Source organism: Patiria miniata, unplaced genomic scaffold (genome assembly GCF_015706575.1).
Source record: "Patiria miniata isolate m_02_andy unplaced genomic scaffold, ASM1570657v1 HiC_scaffold_20, whole genome shotgun sequence".
Classification (NCBI taxonomy): Eukaryota; Metazoa; Echinodermata; class Asteroidea; order Valvatida; family Asterinidae; genus Patiria; species Patiria miniata.
Window position 1 is genome coordinate 4116233 of NW_024037059.1, and position 19598 is coordinate 4135830.

Consider the following 19598-nt stretch of genomic DNA (forward strand, 5'->3'; position numbering starts at 1 on the left):
CAACTAAATTCCAAATTTACACAGAAACCAATTAAACTCGCCTATCACCAAATCCCGGGCTTTAACTCCACATCCTCATAATCCCTCATTACTCACAAACGCACTGCCAAGAAAACAAAACTCTCAGTAATTACCAGACAGAAATCATAGCCAAGGTCAGTCCTGTAAATCCAGCAAGGCGTGGGCTGGACTTCGAAAAGGAATTCATCAGAACATGAACCCCATCACGGGGGTCAGAAAACAAATTGTGGCTTTCGGGGTCCAGACATCTTAATCTGGTCTAGCACTGGGAGAGCACAAGAGCCAATCCCGGGCTCATGTTCCAAATCTGTAAAAATTTCTCGTTGAGAAATCCCAGCTTCAGTTGCCAAAAAAAAATTTGTTATTTTATACAAAGTCTGCAAGCTGACAAATTTTTCAAGTGAAAAGAAAAAATCTTCTTTTTTTTAACCCACTTTTTTTGCAAGCATTGCTGAAATATGCCAGACTTAAATTGAAACTTTTCTTCGGTTTTAAGATCGTGTGGAATGCTTCAACCTGGATCTTAGTCCAAACTCATGTAATCTTTTGATCCCCAAGGCCTGAATCCTCCAAATCTGGATGAAATTTCCCAGACTGATGTGTCCAAAAAACATAGTTCACAAACTTCTTGTCAGGAGTTGTGTCTGTTCATTGTTCGGTGATCAGTGTTGATTTGAAATGAAATGTTGAAATTGTATTCCCCTGACTCAGTTTCAAGCTATTTGTGAATTATCTAAGAGGAGCATTTGAAAGAAATTCGATTTTATATTTTGTAGGTCTAAACAGAACTTGTGATAGTGAAGATATTTATTTGATTTTCAAAACTGAATTAAAAATTGTAGCAAAAACATATTTTTTTGGTCAGAAACATTCCCCCTTTTCAGGTAATGTCGGAAATGTTTACTGGCGACCTTTATGATTTGTAGGTACGTTACATGTATTTTGCATGCCTGAAAACACATTACTTTAGTAATTGTTGAAAAAAAGTAAACTTTCTTCCCTGATATTAACAGCAGACATAAATCAAAAGGCAGAATGATAATACATCACTGAACTTGGCCTGCGCACGCGCAGTAACAAAAGTATGATACATCTTCGTGCAATCCTTGGCAAATCCATTTTCTCCTGAGCTATAAAACGACAGAAATTTCCCTCTAAAAATAACACAGCGTAATGAGCTACACAGGGGCCACATACTTCATTTTCAACCACGCTTGACACGCGCAGCCAAAAAAAATGTGCCATGTACTTTCTTATGGTCATCTACTCTAGATTACATTAGACTGGGGGAGCTAATAATGGAGACAGCAGATAGTGCGTGCAATAGCTCAGGGATGATATCATCTTATAACCCATCCCATCTGGGCCTCCATCTGCACCAGCTACTTTTTCAATTAACTCCCTCCTGATGGTCGGGAAACTGGTTCTCATTTCGAAAATTGCTCGGCACTGGCAGAAAAGAAGAGTAAAAAAGAGGGGGAAAAGAGTACAATTTAGCATGTGCATTATTAATATCTGCGCTGATTGAGGTTTTGGGGAGAAAAAATGGTACATTACATGCACATGCATGGTTTAGAGAAACAGGAGTGAGGCGATTCAGTCTGAGCGTATTTTTCCACCGAGTACTGCAGGCTTGGGAATGGAAACAATGCATTCTTGCATGTAAGCGGAAGTATGAGTTGTATGGAAGAGTGACTTATATCAAAGTGACCATAAGGTCCATGAAATCACAAATATGGAATTATTACGAAGGTAATCTTTGAGATATATGCCACACATCAACTTCCTAACCTTAATTTTCTTGTACAGATTAACATCCTACTTTGTGACAGTCAACTGATCCGACCTACTCTGGCCATCAACGTAGCCAGCTCGCCGATTGTATGGCAACATCAACGCTAGACAGCACAGGCCACTCCGACTACCTGACTGCAATATGCCCCCAGCCCCCCTGCCAGTCGCAGCCCCAGCCCCGGCCGACCACGACGTGTAGCACCTCATCCGTGGAGGAGGACTCACGCGATCGGGGCTACGGTTCCAACGAGGCGTTGCGGGCTTACGAGCGGGAGATCCGGCGGGGGCTGGAGCGCGTGCCCAGCTCAGCCATGGATGAAGCAGGTTAGTAGGTTTTGCTTTGATAGTGTCATCGCTTGTTTGGAGAAAGGGCAATTAACCGAATTTTTTTTTTTATTCCGTTGGACCAATTTTGTTGTGTTGCTATATACAGAATTTTCCCAAGCCTGGGAAAATAAGTAGCAAATCAGCATGGCAGCGTTGTTAATCACAAGACAATCACAAGTCGTCAAGTCTCCATTCAAGTGGCAATACAAATAATTGGTGACAAAGACATTCCATCGTCATTGTTTTCACCCTGTTACTTGAAACTTGGCCTATATATTGACTTGTGATTTGCTATTGACTTATTACATCTCTGCTGCCAGTTACCATTGAACATGGTACCTAACTTTTTCTGTGTGTGCAATTAAAGCCCTTACTTGGTTGTATGAAGACCGCCCTCAACTGTACCTGCACAGAGGCAATAAAAGATGAAAGTGGGTGGGTTTTTTGCGGGGGGGGGGGGGGTGTTTTTTTGTTTTGTTTTGGACTTGAGCTGATTAGGAAACCCCATGAGAAGCTTCCAAGTAACCGCTCCAGAGGGCTCACTTCAGGTTAGTGGTTCATTACTTGTTGGAGCACTGGAATTGTCACCTTGAGGTCTCGGTTCTCATCCTTCTTGGGCCAATTTGTGCTTGGTTTTTGTTGGTCATCTTCAAAGGCCGTCAATTTTTTAACTAAAAGTTTACTTTTACTCAATTAAGTGAAGTTACACACCATGTGTGACGTAAGCGCAGCCTTTGGTGTTGGTGACTAATTCTGTACTTTGGAGCGCAGGTTAACTGGTAACCTGACACCTGGTTCCTCACCCCAGAATGCAGAAGTGTTCTGAACCCCATTTCAGTTACGAGGATTAGCTCATCACACACTCAATCATTGTCATCTGTCTCAGGAATTCAATGTTCCCCTTTCTTCCCTCATTTTGGGGTAGTATAATAACTGACTCATCATGTTGTGTGGAGGTCTGCCACCTTTATCTCAGCTCCATAATCCCCCTGTTTACAAGGCCTCTGGCACCCATGGTTTACCCCAGGATTTAGCCCACATGGCATTGGGTCCACTGGCCTGGCAAGATGTCACATTGCCATGCACATTGAAAAGTCAAGAATGTCTCGACTAACAGTGCCTGTAAACAAAAGTTATCAAGAAATGATCATAAAAGTTGTGAATATCAGTGAAAAGGACTCTCGTGGGATCACTGGAGAATGTGGGATAAAAATTCTAGAAGTACATTGTACTGAGTATGATGACACTTTGGAATTAATATGCGGTGACATTACCGACAAAATTGTGGAACTTTTGTGAAGGTATGGGAGTAGATACAATAAGTCAAATTACGTGGAATCTCAATAAGTCAAATCTCAGGGGAATTGACAGAAATAAGGTCTTACTTTGAGTTAGAAGGGTTTTTGAGTTAACAGGTTTTTACTTATCAAGATTTCACTGTAGTTGGTAGTTTCTCCTTTTTTTTATTTGGTAGACATAAAATCATGATAACTTGGAGGTGAATTTATTAGTTTCATCATGGTTTCATTTAATTCCTTTACCACAGAACAAATTGAACAGTGGATTAGTTTTTGAATAAACTTTTTGGTGACTTAGTTTTTTGAAAAGGGGCTTTGCGGCCACTGCAAACTCTTATAATATCAGTTCGGTTTCTGCAGTTTCCATCTGTTTTATTTCAAGTCCATGAATCATCCGTCGTTTTCAAGAAAGTTAATTCACCAGTAACAGGAAGACCAGATGATCAGTCTGGATTCCTGCGTGTACAATTCATCAACAATTACAGCATCACCCCTTTGACGCCATAATCTTGAGGAAGGGATGATACCGCATTGCCTGACAACTGCACATATCTGCCTGGGAAAAAAGTTAGATTTGGAGAAATACTACATACAATGTATGTTTGCCACAAATACATACATTTGTAAGTGAAGGAAGAATCTTTTGGTTATAATGTTTGAGAAAGGTTTGAGGTGAAAATTAGGGTCACAATTTCAGCTTAGTTTTTCACTGTTTAGATTTCCTACGATCAAACGGAAGAATATTTGGTTATAATGTTTGAGAAAGGTTTGAGGTGAAAATTAGGGTCACAATTTCAGCTTAGTTTTTCACTGTTTAGATTTCCTACGATCAAACTCAAATTACATGTATGTATAAAGGGAAAATAAAGACCTCGGTGTTGATTTGATACAATATAGATGTTGATGGGAAAACCATTCGTCATATACTATCAAGTGATTCATAACATAGATGTCCAGACATTTGCTATCATAGTGGGGTACATTACATCATGCTTCTCATTGGAACAAAAAAATTAATAAATCCACTCTGACTGATAGCCATCACATTGTCTTTGGATACCCTACAGTATGTGAGAAAGATGTATTAGCGTAAGTGCACTGGCCTTTCTTTGTTTTTAAACAAGACGAAATCTGAATCATAGACAAATGGGCAGCTCTGATTACATAGGGGAGAGACCCGCCATCCAGTCCATTCATAAGCTCATCACTGAGTCTTCTCTCTGTTTGAGTAATCGATACCCACCCCGGTCTACTCTACCCCCACCTACTAACCAACCTCTTCTCTCCCCCCCCCCCCCCCCCCAACCCCATCCCTCAACAGTCTGAGTCACTCTTGAATACCGCATGTCATTCTGGATCCAAAGCGGCTACTGATGAGAATCCTGAAGTCAAGACCAAGGAAAACCCTGTTACTATCCACCGAGAGGGAGTCCGTAATCAGACATTGCAGTACCTGATCACTAGATGATGCCATTTGGCTGCCGTCATAAATCAACGGTCGCCAGTCCGTGATGCGGAACACTGACGATGCAATGAGAGCAATTCGTTCCAGTTGAGGCGGCCTGTAAATCATCCCCATTGCGGTTGTAAACCCTGCCTACTAAGTCTGTCCCCCTCCCCCTTTATCTTTCTTGACTCGTTTGTCTTCATTTCATCATTGATTTTCACACTCCACACCGACAACCTCAATTACAATCCTTTAAAAAAAAAAGATTGGGAAACTCTTCCTGTTCCTTCAACCAGATTGAGGTTTTTAACCAATCGTCAAGATGTTCGGCGGATGTTTGTTGAAAAGTTTGATGGTTGAAATCCACACAATTCTGTTTACTTACACAGCATCGGTAATCTTTCTTGAACTGCATCACTGTCGTCATTTGAATCGGAAGTTTTTGAACAAGTCGTTTATTTAGGCCTGATGGCCTCTTGTTTTGAAAGTTAAAAATTGCAGGAATTGCCAATCAGTGACGGACAATCTCCAAGTGTTTTTTTTTCCCCTGGACACTGATCACTCTCCAGGGATGTTTTTTCCTACAGGCGATTCCTCTTGATTAAAATTTGGAATCTTCTGTTTTTTATTTTTTGTGGCCCAAATCGCTGAAAGACCCTTCCAAGTCCTGGCACCACTTTTTAATCATCGCCATGTTTTCCCAAAAAGATGAAAGTTCACCCCAATGTAGCAATCTCAATTTGTTTCTGTCTTGAAACCAAAACTCATTAACACTCATCCCCTGTTTATCTTGGATCTGTCACAAATGAACAAGCAACAGTTTCTTGTCATCTCTGATATCTCAAGATTTTTTTTTTTCCTCTTCTCTTTTTTCCCCAACTGGAAATCACCCTCAACAGACGCCAAGAGCCACCTCGTGTAATCCAGCGCCCTACGTGTGTGTATCTCAGTTTTCGCTCCTTTCTCATTAGTCAGGGTTGCCAGGGGCGAAGTCCCGGTAATCCCCCAATCCATTTCGTGAGCAGTCATGGAGGCCTTTCAACCACGGGGCTCGCATACCACACCACCGAACCCGCTGGTCAGGGATTAGCGACACACATGGCGGGGGCTGATTACCTTGTAGGGTGGGGAGGCGAGGGGGGGGGGGGGGATGGAGGCTATTTGTAAATACCTGCATGGAGGGAACAATGCCTAGGAAACAACACTCAAGCTTATGTCAGAAGGGTGTGAAGTTGTCCATTAAAGAAAAGACCCCGCTAATGTGGTGTCAATATTTGACGGGTGAGTCCCTGAGCCTGAGGTTGCTTTTCCAAGTAACTTGTAAAGGCCAGCGTTCAAGAGAGCAACCACTGACTGACAAGCAAGTCGCAGTTTGAATGGATGAGGGGAAAATTTGTCCCATCTAAACAGAAAGTGTTGAGGATTGTGTTAAGTTCTAAAGGAAATACAAAATTTCCTCATCCTTATACTCAAAACTATAAGTTCCAATCATTCAAAAGTTGTAGGAAACATTAGAATAATTCAATGCCCATGGTTAGTCTTTCAATAAATCTAGTACTAGTAAGACTAAGTTGGAATGCATTTTTATGCAATATTGAAGACATTTTCTAAGTTTTCAAATTGATACACTGTAGCTTATTTTTCTTTTCAGATTATATACAGTTTTACCTGGTATTGAATTCATGCTTGATAAGGATAAAGCATTTCAGTTTTACTTTGAATCACATTATTTCTCTTTTTAAAAACTTTAAATCATCAGTAAATTAAGCATTTGGTTCATGAGATATTTGTGCCAAAAAAAAGTTAAAACAGTATGAACACTTCTGTGATTTCAGTTATTAATACTATCATGACACCCCACATGAAATAAAAGTGAGCAAAGTGTATAAAATTAAAGAATGTAAAAAGTGTGCAAAACTGTTTCAGTTGGACAAGATTTGGTGTCTTTTAGCTCCGTAGGATGTATACATGTACATTCACTTACCAAGTTACCTGGTGACTTTTCAGCCAATTGGAGGCTGTTTAATTTCACACAATTTGATCAGTTGGACAAGAATTTGGTGTCTGTAGCTCTGTATGATACATACAGGTACATTCACTTACCAAGTTACCTGGTGACTTTTCAGCCAATGGGAGGCTGTTTAATTTCACACAATTTGATTGGCCCCTGGTTGCCATAAAGACAACTTGTGAGTGACTTGCTGACACCTGGGCCATCTGGTGGTAGGCCCATAGAGCATTGTATAGGCCACAGTTTATTGGGTGGTTTACGGCTGTTCCTTTGGCTATAGAGAAACCTGAGCAGCCTCAGGAGTGTATCTGGCCATTGTTGTCAGGATAATAGCTCCCTGGTATACATGAACTTTGTTGGTTAATTGGCAGACAACACTGGTTGAGTGAGCATTGTGTCTGCTGTTGTAAGCAGCTACATGCACATGCTTAGAAGCTTGAGAGATTTAAAGAAGCTTTTCTGTTTGTTGTGGGTGAGTGTCTGGAGCATGATTGGGTGGCTGTCTCTTGAGCTGTGTGATATCTTACATTGGAACATGGAGTGAAATATGGAGAAAGATTCTGCTTGAGTTTTTTAATTACAAGCTCATATTTAACTGTCTGGTTATTCTGTTTGGTAAGCAGTTTTCCACATTTTGTCTTATTCTCTTATGGTTGGTAACTGAACATAGTTTATAGCAAGTACTTGTTGAGTGCACCTACCGGGTACTGTGGCGAAGGGAAAGTCTGAAATTCTTGGCGTTGCGAATCCATGTACATGTATAGTATGTTTCACGTTATCCTTTGCCAAATGTCAGTAATGCCGGAGTCAAGGTGAAGTGAGCATGTGTAGACATTTGATTTGTCCAAAACATGCATTCATAAATGTGGACCAGGTTTTCAAAATGTAAACCAGGTCAGTAATAAGAGCATCCCAGCATATTCTCAGCAAAGTGGAAGGACTTGTTCTTCACATTTTAGAGCTTCGTGTTCATACTGAGAAAGGTCTTGTCGTTTGTGTTCCTTCCTCCATGTTCTGATGCAGCAACAGAAACTTCTTGGCCAACTGTGTCATCAAATCTTAGTCAGTGTCACTGCCATTTCCGCATCAGCGCCTCTCCGGCTATCACCAAGAAGACAAATCCAGTGCAAGAGATTACCAGTTGACATCAATTATCCAGCTGCCCGGATAAACTCCTTGGATAGATTATGAGATAAACATCTTCATTTCCTCCTGTTTCCCCTGTTTTTCCTGCAGAAACAGCCAGTTATCACTCCTTGACAAGCCAGGGGGAAGAGACCAGAGTGCCCTATGCCAGGCCTCCTAGCTGTGGATCGGATGTGGATGGGGACACAGAGAGCGTGACAGGGACCTGCGCTGATAAACTCATCCGAGAAGCTGATAACTTCCTTCAGGTAGGGAAGTGTTTTTTTTAATGTCACTTAATAAATGTTGTCATAACATCATGGATTAGTTAGCCCTGTAAATGTTCATTTGTTTCAAACTGTTTTACAGAACTTGTCGTGGATTGCTGATTACTGAATGCCAAAACTGTGGAAAGATCCAAAAGTGTTCAATTAAAACACAGAAAATTGGGGGGGGGGGAATCAGAATTGTATTTTGTTATTGGGACTGGGAGAGCATAGCTTACAAATGCGTCAACTTTGTATTTTGTGAAGTGTTGGTATTTTTGTTTCCTTGTCCAACATACAACTTGATCTTGTCCAACTCGTCCAATAGTTGAACAACTTTATCTAAAATAATTTAAGGCTAGTCCTATTTTACATTTAGAATATAAGATATAAAAAAGATTTCTTGCATGGATTAGTTTGATTCATTTCAACATCATGGGGCGGCTGCAGCTGAGATGGATGCAACCAAACTTTTCCAGACTCTCTTGTCCGCCATGGCCATGGTGATGTCATCGACGTGCTGGCTCACATCATTGCACACAGTATCAACATAGTTTATTCATTTATCATAGTCCGGTCTGGAACAACAAAAAAGATTTTCCTCCCAAATCTGCATGTACACTGCTGCCTTATTCAATTTCTCGAGTAGAGAATCACAAGAAGATTGTACAACATAAATGTACACGTGTTCCAGTAACTTGAGCACATTACTCAAGCACAGATAAATTGTCATACTGCAACGCTCCGAACATTCATTATTTTCTAATGTGAAAAATCAACGGAATCTGGTTCTGATTTGCCGTGATTGATTCTCGCTTGCAAGCGCAAATCCATCGGAGAGTCTGAGGATCCCCAGAAGTCTGGGGTTCAGCAATTTCCCCATGCAGTTGATGAATTTTCCAAATGAGGGGTCACGGACCCAGAGGTCACTGACCCCTGCTGAAATTGTTCTGTGAGAGTGTGTACTGAATTGGAATTTGAATACAACAATGTTTATGCATGGGGTTTAGATATACACTTATTCCCATTGTATACATGTACATACTCATAAAATGCGTGTATGTATGCATGTAACTGTGTACGCAGAGATCCCAATAAGAATTTCATGCCAGATTAGGTTTCAATTATGGCCCTGTGTACATTGTATGTCACATTTTTATTTTTTATTGGCTTGGTTTATGATTGGATGATTAGTCACAACCTGTCATTGATATTATTGCCTTCAGACAGTAGCACCTGATATTTTTAATGCTTCAGATAGATTTTCCCGGTTTGCAGGATTGTTGTATAGAGAGTTTTTTTAGCTACGTTTTCTTTTTGAAAGCTGTTCGGTTGGTGTGCTTCAAGTGATTCAATTTTCGTATCCGATTGGCTTGATAGATCCTAATCTATAAATGTTTGCATAGTTAGAGCTTAATATTTGAAACTGTGTCAAAATGGTAAGCAGTGATTGATTACTTACTGTGTGAAGTTAACAGAATTAACTTCATGTCTTCCGGTTCCAACAGATTTGCTTCCGTTTCAGGAACTCGTCAATTTACACTGAACATTAATTCCCGGCCCTGGCTACATTATCCCTCTACTACACTGTCAGAAACATTTTTTTTTTCAAAGCTTACTAATTCTTGTCAAGTAAACCAATCATGATAGACAAGCAGGAAAGGTGCATCACGTCCCCCGAAACCCTAGGGGCGAGACAAAATGACGAATCTATTTCCTGCCCCCTACTTTCTTAAACCACACGTGGTGATCTACATACAAAGAGGTCGCGAACCTGGGCCCAATTATTCAAACTTCCCGTAGTGAATTCATTTGTTCGTTCTTCCCTTAGTCGGCTGACGGGAACTCCGCGGGATCGGAGAGCAGCAGCGGGTCGAGCTTGACTCTGACGGAGACGGAACAGGAGCAGGAAAGTCCCCGGAACACGCCGGCCAGAAAGAGGGGGATCCGGGGAAAGCACAAAGGCAAAGGTAGGGATCTACAAGTAGAAATTGACTTCAGAATGCCCGCTTCATTTGCATTGGTTGCCTGCTGCATCGTATGTGCAACAGTCAATTTGTGACTCGTCTAGTTTTGGGAAATAATGTGAACTCTATGAGGCTGGACTTGAACTAACTTAACAAAATTTAAAAATTAAATTCAGTTTCCATTTCTGAAAATAAATAGTTGCCATCAGGAATATGCCTTTAAGACTCATTCATGCACTTATATTACACGCTACATGCAGGTATCAAATATCAAAACGTTAAGTTAAAATGAAAATTGACAAAGAACGTTTGTTACATTTCTCCAGTTTTATGTACCTTCGGTGGTATTTTTGTCTGAAAAATCTGAAATATGTTTAGTATCACTACAAGTTAGGCCTCCTTTCATCATGACCAGTAATTCTTCCAAGTAACTACTTGCCAGTTTAAACAGTATTCAGCACCCTATTTTTGTAACTTCTCACGCAATTCTGAACTATTTTTAGTTTGGTTATATTAAAGTTTCGTCTTTTTCCATTACCACCAGCAAATCTTCCCAGTAACTACTTGCCAAACTCAAAACAGCATTCAGCGCTCCATTTCTGTAACCTCTCAAGCCGTAAATTTCCTTTTTTCGGCTTGTCTTTTCTCCTGTCGCTACAGTCATTCAGCCATTAACAATCTGCCGTTTCCTGTTACCGAAATGAGAAAATTACATCACAGTGTTCCCCATCCAGTGTTTACACCACGGTTTATACTTGATTCTTCTCCTGTTCCCATACGCCTTGATGTTATGATAAAATGGATGATTTATCCCGCCAGCCGCCCGGCGATGTCATAACAATCTTTCTATCAATCCGGTTTCCAGCTTCCCCATCTGATCAGCAAAAAAAAGTATAAAACCTGCAGTTTATTTATGTAAGAGTCTGGCTGGCCTTTGGAAAAATAACCGCAAAGGAACATTTCATAAACACAGCGCATTTGCGTCGAAGGCGTGAAGTACATGTGGAATTTTCAGATCCGGTCAGGAAAGAGCAGTCGGCCCTGTCAACCGTTTTCAAGTCTAAACATTTTCTTTTAAGATTAGCTCATAAAAAGTACAAACAACCTGCTTGTTCTTGTTAAGATAATTGACATCATTCAGTGGAACAACACTGACAGGAACATTTCGCTATTTCATTTGTTTTTTATGCTAATGTGCCCTTTTTTAAATGAAATTTGTTCACAAAAGGGAAATGTGAATTTCAATAGTAACTTTTTGTTCTTCATCACCATAATTATGTTCATCAACATCATTATGCTCATCAACATAATTATGCAGGATAGAACCCAGTGTATGTGCTTTCTATATCCTTGATCAAATATTTGATAAAATTTTAATTTTCCAACGCCCCTCATGTGTCTTTTTCTGCACCTGGGGTAATAGTGCGGTCAGCCCATCTGCTGCTTGTTCAAACAATTCCTGGCAACTCTCATCCAATCAGATAGCCCGATGTCTCCTATCAGGAGTCAGACTCTACCACAATGTGTCATCTGACAGGGGGGATTAACTCATTAGTGGGTCTTGAGGTTTTGAGGGGGGAACAGCAGACAGAAACTTGTTGGGAGTCTGGAGATTCCAGAGAGTTAATCCCCGTGACAGATGTGGGAGCATGTTGCCTGGAAAAATGACGTGATTTGTTGACTTTCGGCTTAGGTCCCTATCAACAGAGGGATTAACAATGGAATTCGCAATCCGTTACCTGTATCTCAACAACCGCAAATGTTTCTTTCTTCTTCAACTCTTGTGCAGATAGCATAATGTGTGTGTGTGCTTGTGCATGCATGAAGATGATGTGTAATGTTTGCAGTCAACACCCCTCTGGCCAAGAAAATTCCAACGATGGAAAATTCAGACTTTGTGTGTCTTGTTTAAACAGTTTCTTTCCGGCATGCAAACCACCAAACCCCTGAAATGTAAAGATGCCTTTTTGAGTAGTGCGAGAGTCAATTTATTTTGAAGGACAAGGTATAATTGATACAAGCACAATTTTTACATGAATACCCTTTGCAAGTAATCTCAGATACATCCATAATCTGTCACTTGTGGAAACCATAAAGAGGGTGTTCTGTAGTTGCAAGAGGGTGCTAAGAATTAAAAAAAAAAAGACTCATCTTGAATGTCCCCATTCTAAGCCTGCTTTTGCCATTTCGATATCTTTCAAGACAGATGAGTCACTGTATTATGCAGTGAAACGCCTAACTTTTGCTGTACATACTGTACATGTAAAACTATAAGTCCAGATTTGATTGTTGTTTACTCATTGTAAGTACCGCAACATGGGAAAAACATATCCAGGATTTGTGCAAAGTGCGGAAATTGATTACACATGAGGGAATCATCTTTGCTGTCGGAATGAATCTTCAAGAAACAAAAACGAATTTGGGATTTCCCTTTGGAACTGACAGAAATATGGTTAACTCTGAGAATTTAAATTGGAAATGACAGGCCATAAAAAAAGTGGTGTCACTGACATGTGAAAAAATGGCATCAACGGTCACACAAACATGTGTGATCATTGAATACTAAAACTCTTATACACTGTAGTTCTTTCTCCTTTGGGGGAAAAGTGGTTTTGTTTGTTGTTCTGCTTCCAGAATGTTTTATCTGACCAAAATCAGTAGAGTAGACTCTATCATTATGACTGTGGGATAAAGTAAATGAATGCCTCCTTTCCTAAAAAAGTAACAAATCATCTGTGTACCAAAAAACTCCATCAGCTTTGTGAAGTTGTAAAATATTAAATGCTACTTTGTGCATTTTGTAAGTGTAGTGTCACCGCCTGTCGTCGTGATTCTGTTCGCCAATAGTATTTTTAACCCAAAGTCTAAGCCCGCAAGTCAAAAAGCCATGTCATGCAGTTATTTTTAACCAATAGACCTGCCACCCTTTTGTTGCCCTTTTGTACAAATTTAATGAATCACTAATTCTAGGAGGCCTGACACGATATTAGGCCAGACTATGAGGGAGGGTGTGGTGGTCCTCCATTCACCGCTTCCGCTGATAGCAGCAACTTTTGGAAAGGCTTAATTGACCATATCGCTGCTCAAAACCATTCCTAATTGGCAAGGAAGAACCCCTTTGGCAGCAAGTGTATACATGAACTTAATCATGAACATGTAAGCACCTCCGTCTGTGTTCTTATTTACATCAATACAACGGCCGTATCTTTTGTTTTCCCAAGTGATGGTCATTTCATCTGACCAATCACAACCAAGGACTTGGTCACTTGAGTTTGAACTTGACCAATCAGCAGTGGCAAGTAAGACGCAGAGCTGTTAAGACCAATCGTGAAGTGTTGGAGGCTCAGAGGCTTTTTTTGGGACATTCTGTCAACGCCAATTACATGCATGCATGACTTACCCGTACGTGTGTCAGTGTGTCAGTCAGTAGCGTGTTGTGCCCCTACCCCTTGTAAACCCAAGAGAGTTGTTTTATTTACCTAATGCACTGGGCTTAGCATGTGGCATGTTTTGTTGTCACGGAGTTGACACAGTTTCCAAATCATTTCATACTCCCATATAGGCCTGGGAACCGGCTAATAAGCCGTGAACCCTAAACCTTAAATTGCTACTCGCGAGTAGCTGCTTCTACTCGCGCCAGGACAAGTACTCGAGTAGATGAAAAACCACGAGTAAAACAACGAGTAGCATAATTTTCTCGGGAGTTCTTGAGTAATGGAGTTACTGGCCCAGTGGTACTCCCATGTGTTTTCCATGATGGGATGCGTTTCAGCGTTATCCATTCAGAGCAAGCTTAATTGTGATTTTTCTTTCTCAAAAGCTCGCAGACAACACAGAATAAACTGTGCTTCTAAAATTGTGTTGGTGAAGGGCTAACCTAGTATTGAAATGCATGTCTCCCTGGTGCAGAGTTCCATTGTAAAACAAGACCAGACTTTAAGGGCAAACATGGAGGGCCATGAGAGCGAAGGACTAAGTGAGCATTAAGTTCATGTCCAAAATTTGGTTCAAGAAGTGCTAACATTGATGTCTCTGTCTGTCTTTGTTTTTACTCTGGTAGGCCACAAGTCGGCCAAGCAACCCCAAGAACCACCCCCAGCAGCTGAACCGCCCATTCCCATGCAGCCAGTCTACCCTCCGCAGCACCCATCAGACCCCAACGTAGACTCCACCGATGCCCGCATCCACCCCCACGCCCAGCCCTTCCACCCAGCCGTGAACGTCAACTACACCCCGACGCCCCACAGCAACGGGATGGGGATCCCGCCCTACTACCACACGCTGGAACGCAGCGAGGGGGAGCAGGAGACCACGTTCCATGGGAACAACTCCATGCCGGCTACCAACGTCATCACCAACCCCATGCTTGGCATGACGATGATCAGCTCCACGATGCCTAGCAGAGGTAAAGGTCGAGGGCCTGACAATGTTCATGTTTGCCCTGGATAAGTTGAAATATACTGCTGCAGGTATTCTTAAGCTGTTCCCATGTACTTGTGTAGTGGAAATAGGTTGACAATAGATGTAGCAATATAGCTCTGGGACGCAACCATAACATTAACAAAATTCAGTGCAGTTTTAGTAGTTTCTCCAGGAAATGAAATCACCTCTTCATCTCACAAAGATGCTCGTAACTACTGGATACATTCTTTCACTCAGTTGAGTATCCAGAATGCCAGAATGTTCATAACAATGTGCAGACAGTGAGTTGCCAAGGACTCAGTCTTGATTCGAATTTCCTTTTCACTTCTCTCATGCAAATTACAACTGTGATTCCTGGGGGATTGACTATTTAGAAATCCCCCTCCCCCAAAAAAAAGTATTAAAAACCCCAAACCAGAAAAAAATTGCCATAGCCTGTCTGAAACCACAACTTGAGGACTTAAGACACTCTTAACACTGTTCAGTTTGGCACAGCTCTGGGATGCAGTCCTACACAGTTTCTAGCTAAACATTTACCTCCTCTCATCAAACATTGCCTTTGTCTTTGCAGCGGTTCCAGCCATCCCGTCCAGTCCCAACACCAACATGACCGGCGGCTCCAGAATGAACAACTTCCAGCCGCGGCGAGACGACTCTCTGATGTCCCCTCACCCGTACAGTACTATCAACTCCTCCAGGCAAAATACCGCCACAAGGTTTGTCTGCTCAACAAAACTTGGCTAGAATGTATTTGCTTTAAATAAATCCTATTCTAATGCATTCTTTGAAAACACTGTCATAATCAAGAATCAAAGACAACTTCATTTGAAACGTGTGCGTGGGTTTGTTTGTGGTGTAAATCGAGGGCACACGTGTATACTTGTTCCGTAGTTTAAGGGACATACACTCGTCTGTACGAGTTATTTGTGGGGACCGAAAATGCAGAAAGTCCCAATAACTCGGTCCTGATTTGCCTAACAATAATAAAACTTCCCCATAAGGCAGTGTAGGCCTGCACACATTAAACATCCTTGTGTAATTGAGGACAGGAGTCAAATCGAGGACGTCCTCGATTAGAAAACGTGTACAAAACCAATGGGAGCTGTTGCAAAACAGTTACAGTATGACCAAAAGATCGATGATGAGGAACAATAGGAATTCATCGATGTACACCATAAACAAACATTCAGGTCATGTTTTGGAGCTTTCCATAATTCTTAAATTTTCCCATTGCAGGGGCTTCTATGAATTCCCCAACAACGGGACCTCCTCGACCCTCCCCCCGGTTCCCGGCTTCACGGCACTCTACAACGACAAGAGACCCAACAGCAACACACAGCAACTCAAATACCGGCGAGTGGCCCACACAAAACAGGGACTCAAATCCTGGAAGTGCGCAGCGCTCCTACTAGCTGTCATATCGTTTGCCCTCGCTGCTACGGTTATTTATTTAGCAGGTATGTCGGCGTGTGAAATTTTTCTGACTGATTCTTGAGGTGGTTTCAGATATTTGTGTGGCTGACTCAATGTTCTTGTATTATTTTGAGCCATCTGCACTTGTACTACTTTTACATTGTATTACATTGTATTACATTGTATTACATTGTATTACATTGTATTACATTGTATTTGTTCCCTTACATGAATCCATGTGGTGGTTTGAGGTGGTATAGGGAGTAACATGCAGGGTAGTTCAGGCCAATACAGGGAGTAACAGGCAGGGCCGTTTTTGGTTGGTTAAGGAACAAATGCATTCAGTATTCTTTATAACTGATTTAGTATTGCATTTAAGCTTGTCAAAATGTTTCTCAAAATCTTGACTTCAGATGCAAAACACTACTTCTAAATCTCATGTGTAAGCACAGAACCTACAACTAACCGTGGCTTTGTTCTTTGATCTTTGTTTTAGTAGTAAGCATCTCCGTCAACCAGTGTCGGGTGGAGACTGTGGAGAACATTTTAACAGACTGCAAATCAACAGCAGTCGTACCCAGCACACAGGGACTTACAGCAACTACCAAACGTAAGCTTTCCTGTGTATTATTTTTTTTGTATAGAGACAGTTTGTTCATCTTCCCTTTGCCACTTGAAAATTGTCTTCACATCATGCATGAAAATCTGTTTAAGTTTTGTTTGAATTTCTTCGTACTTAGGCCCCACGACTGCAGCGCCCACCCAGCCCCAACCCACCCAGCCGTCAGCGATTGCTCTCAACGCCCCGTCCAGGGTTCTGATCCCACCAGGGGACTTCTGGGTCTCAGCGCTTCCAATCAACACCCAGCAGTACGTGCAATTGAACCTGACCATCCCGCTCCGGTCCAACTTCGCCATCTTCGGCCAGCGCCGGGCACCGCCCACGCACACGGAGTACGACTTTGTGCGCGTGCACGCGGGGAGCCGGTGGCACGACACGCAGCGCGGGAAGCGTGACGTGCATGATGAACGCAAGCAGTTTGTCCTGGACGGCAGGAAGGGACGTAAGCATCACGACGTCATCATCAAGGAGGATTTCCTCAAGGGATTTGACAGAAGCAGGCGGTCCAGCGTTCTTCCAGACACGACGTTATCGTTTATTGAAGAAATGGTGCCAGGACTGTGGTTTGTCGGTGTTTACAATGATGGCGAAGCAACGGAAGAAGTGGCACTTGAAGTATCAGACAGAGGTAAGTAAGAATATTGATTGTCGCAGGCTCATATGCAGCTTGTCCTCTTTGTTGTTGTGCCTCATAGTGTTGTATTCGAGTCCATCATCACAAGTCCTTATAAGTCCTCATAAGTCCCGCACGTCCTCACAAATCCTCCTATGGCATCATGTGCATCTCATCAATGTTGTAGTGAAGTCCATCGGTCCCTCACAAGTCCTCACAAGTCTCGCACGTCCTCACAAATCCTCCTATGGCATCATATGCATCTCATCAATGTTGTAGTGAAGTCCATCGGTCCCTCACAAGTCCTCACAAGTCTCGCACGTCCTCACAAATCCTCCTATGGCATCATGTGCATCTCATCAATGTTGTAGTGAAGTCCATCGGTCCCTCACAAGTCCTCACAAGTCTCGCAAGTCCTCACAAATCCTCCTATGGCATCATGTGCATCTCATCAATGTTGTAGTGAAGTCCATCGGTCCCTCACAAGTCCTCACAAGTCAATCACAAGTCCATGGCAATTCGTGCAGTGTCAAATCAAGTTACAAAAATGTCAAACATTGACAAAAGTATTCCATTGTCATTGTCAGTCCCCTGTCACTTGTGACTGGACTTGTGAAGGGACTTACTATTTACTTTTGCCCAGACTTGTGATGGACTTGACTACAATACTGTTACCTATTGTGAATTTTAAATGTCCTAGTCAGTTTCGCTGTGCATTTAGTAGATAATTCATTATCATGCATGTCAATTTTGGTTTTGAACCTTGCAGTCGGTGTTTCTTGAAAACGTAGGCATAGTCAGATATTTAATTCTGAATATAAAACAACATTGACGATGTGCTTGTATTCTTGCAATGGGCAGATACCTGGGACGATGGCCAGCGATGCCCACGTGGTTGCAGCGGGCACGGAGAGTGTGTGCTAGGACAGTGTGTCTGTGATCAGGCCTACATCGGTGAAGATTGCTCCCAAGGTATGGCATTAGACATCTGTGATGCCTAAACGCTGTAAAGGGAACCGGTCTCTGAGAAAATTTATCACAGACGGTTAAATTTGTTTGGTCTTTACTTGAATAACCTAAAACCTGTTTGACATCAGCATTTAGGCTGATTGTTGAGTGAAATCAAGGGACTCTTTTTCTTTTTTTGTTTCTGTGTGCAGTCAAAAAGTAACGAAAAATTAATTTTCAACCAGGAGCTGTTTGGATGAAGTAGATTGTTTTAACGTATCATCAATATAGTCTTCTCAATTTTTGACTGAAATAAGCACCATGGTACCGGTAAAGACATTTTCTCCCCTTTAAAAAAAACTGAAAGTGACATGTACCTCTACCTCAAAATCATCCAGACATTTTCAATTTTAGTCAAATATTAAAAAAACAAATTTTCCAATTTTACTTGAATGTTCACACAGTGTTACTTTTTGTTTTTTTAACTAAAATTCTTTTGACAACAATATTCCAATGCTGTGTAGAACAAATTGAATCAATGCAGGATTTTGCTTTTCATGGGTTTTTGCTTTCCACAGTTGTTTTCCTACATATGTTTGGAAAACAGATGTTTGGCCAATTCATTTTTTTTTTTTAATGTCTCCAATAAATAACTTAATTTTTCATGGGACCTTATGTTTCAACGGTATTCTCCCCCACCCGCAGGTATATGCCCGGTACTCTGCAGTGGCCATGGCCGGTACGCCCACGGCGTCTGCGAGTGCTTCAGCAACTGGAAGGGGCCTGAGTGCAGCGTACGCAGCGAGCAGTGCCTCGTACCAGACTGCAGCGGGCACGGCCAGTGCGTGCTGGGAGAATGCGTCTGCTCCAGGGGATATATAGGACAGGCTTGCGAAGAAGGTGAGTTGCATTGATTGGTTTTAAAATTATAATCAATATAGAAAGAGAAATAAACAACAAACAGACACATTAGAAAACAACAATTCTGAGCTGAATTTGAGTTCAAACAACTGGAAGTTTCTGCGTCAGCTGTCATCTGTGTTTAAATCATGAATATTAAAATTAGTGTCCGCATAAAACCATAAAAATGCGATACAAACCTTGGGACTTAAGGTGGAGGTACGGTACATGGAAATGCATTTTGATCATTCCAATTAAAAAAAAAAAAAAAAAAAATTTAAAAAAGTCTTTTCCTTTCAATTCATTTTTTTTACATAAAAATCTGTGGAAAGTAATTTTGTCTACTTTTACCTTTCTAAAGTTGAAGGTCTAATACAGCACTTTTATGGAGGGTTACGTTTGGAAGAGACTCAATTGAGCAAAA

The 19598-nt window shown here is 41.5% G+C and overlaps 1 protein-coding gene across 4 annotated transcripts in view; it reads left to right on the plus strand.

Moving 5' to 3' along the window:
* The window catches only part of LOC119728739 (teneurin-3-like), a 59483-nt gene that overhangs the window by 22554 nt on the left and 17331 nt on the right, over window positions 1–19598 (plus strand). For 2 of the 4 annotated variants that reach the window (XM_038201094.1, XM_038201095.1), the window contains 10 exons: window positions 1831–2139; window positions 8135–8292; window positions 10121–10259; window positions 14317–14661; window positions 15250–15394; window positions 15915–16135; window positions 16588–16701; window positions 16832–17341; window positions 18188–18298; window positions 18980–19174. In XM_038201094.1, the coding sequence (XP_038057022.1) occupies window positions 1905–2139; window positions 8135–8292; window positions 10121–10259; window positions 14317–14661; window positions 15250–15394; window positions 15915–16135; window positions 16588–16701; window positions 16832–17341; window positions 18188–18298; window positions 18980–19174 (2173 nt within the window). In that variant the 5' untranslated portion in view covers window positions 1831–1904. Of the gene's footprint in view, window positions 1–1830; window positions 2140–7389; window positions 7514–8134; window positions 8293–10120; window positions 10260–14316; window positions 14662–15249; window positions 15395–15914; window positions 16136–16587; window positions 16702–16831; window positions 17342–18187; window positions 18299–18979; window positions 19175–19598 lie in introns of those variants that run through there. The other 2 variants (XM_038201096.1, XM_038201097.1) reach the window with 2 other exon arrangements.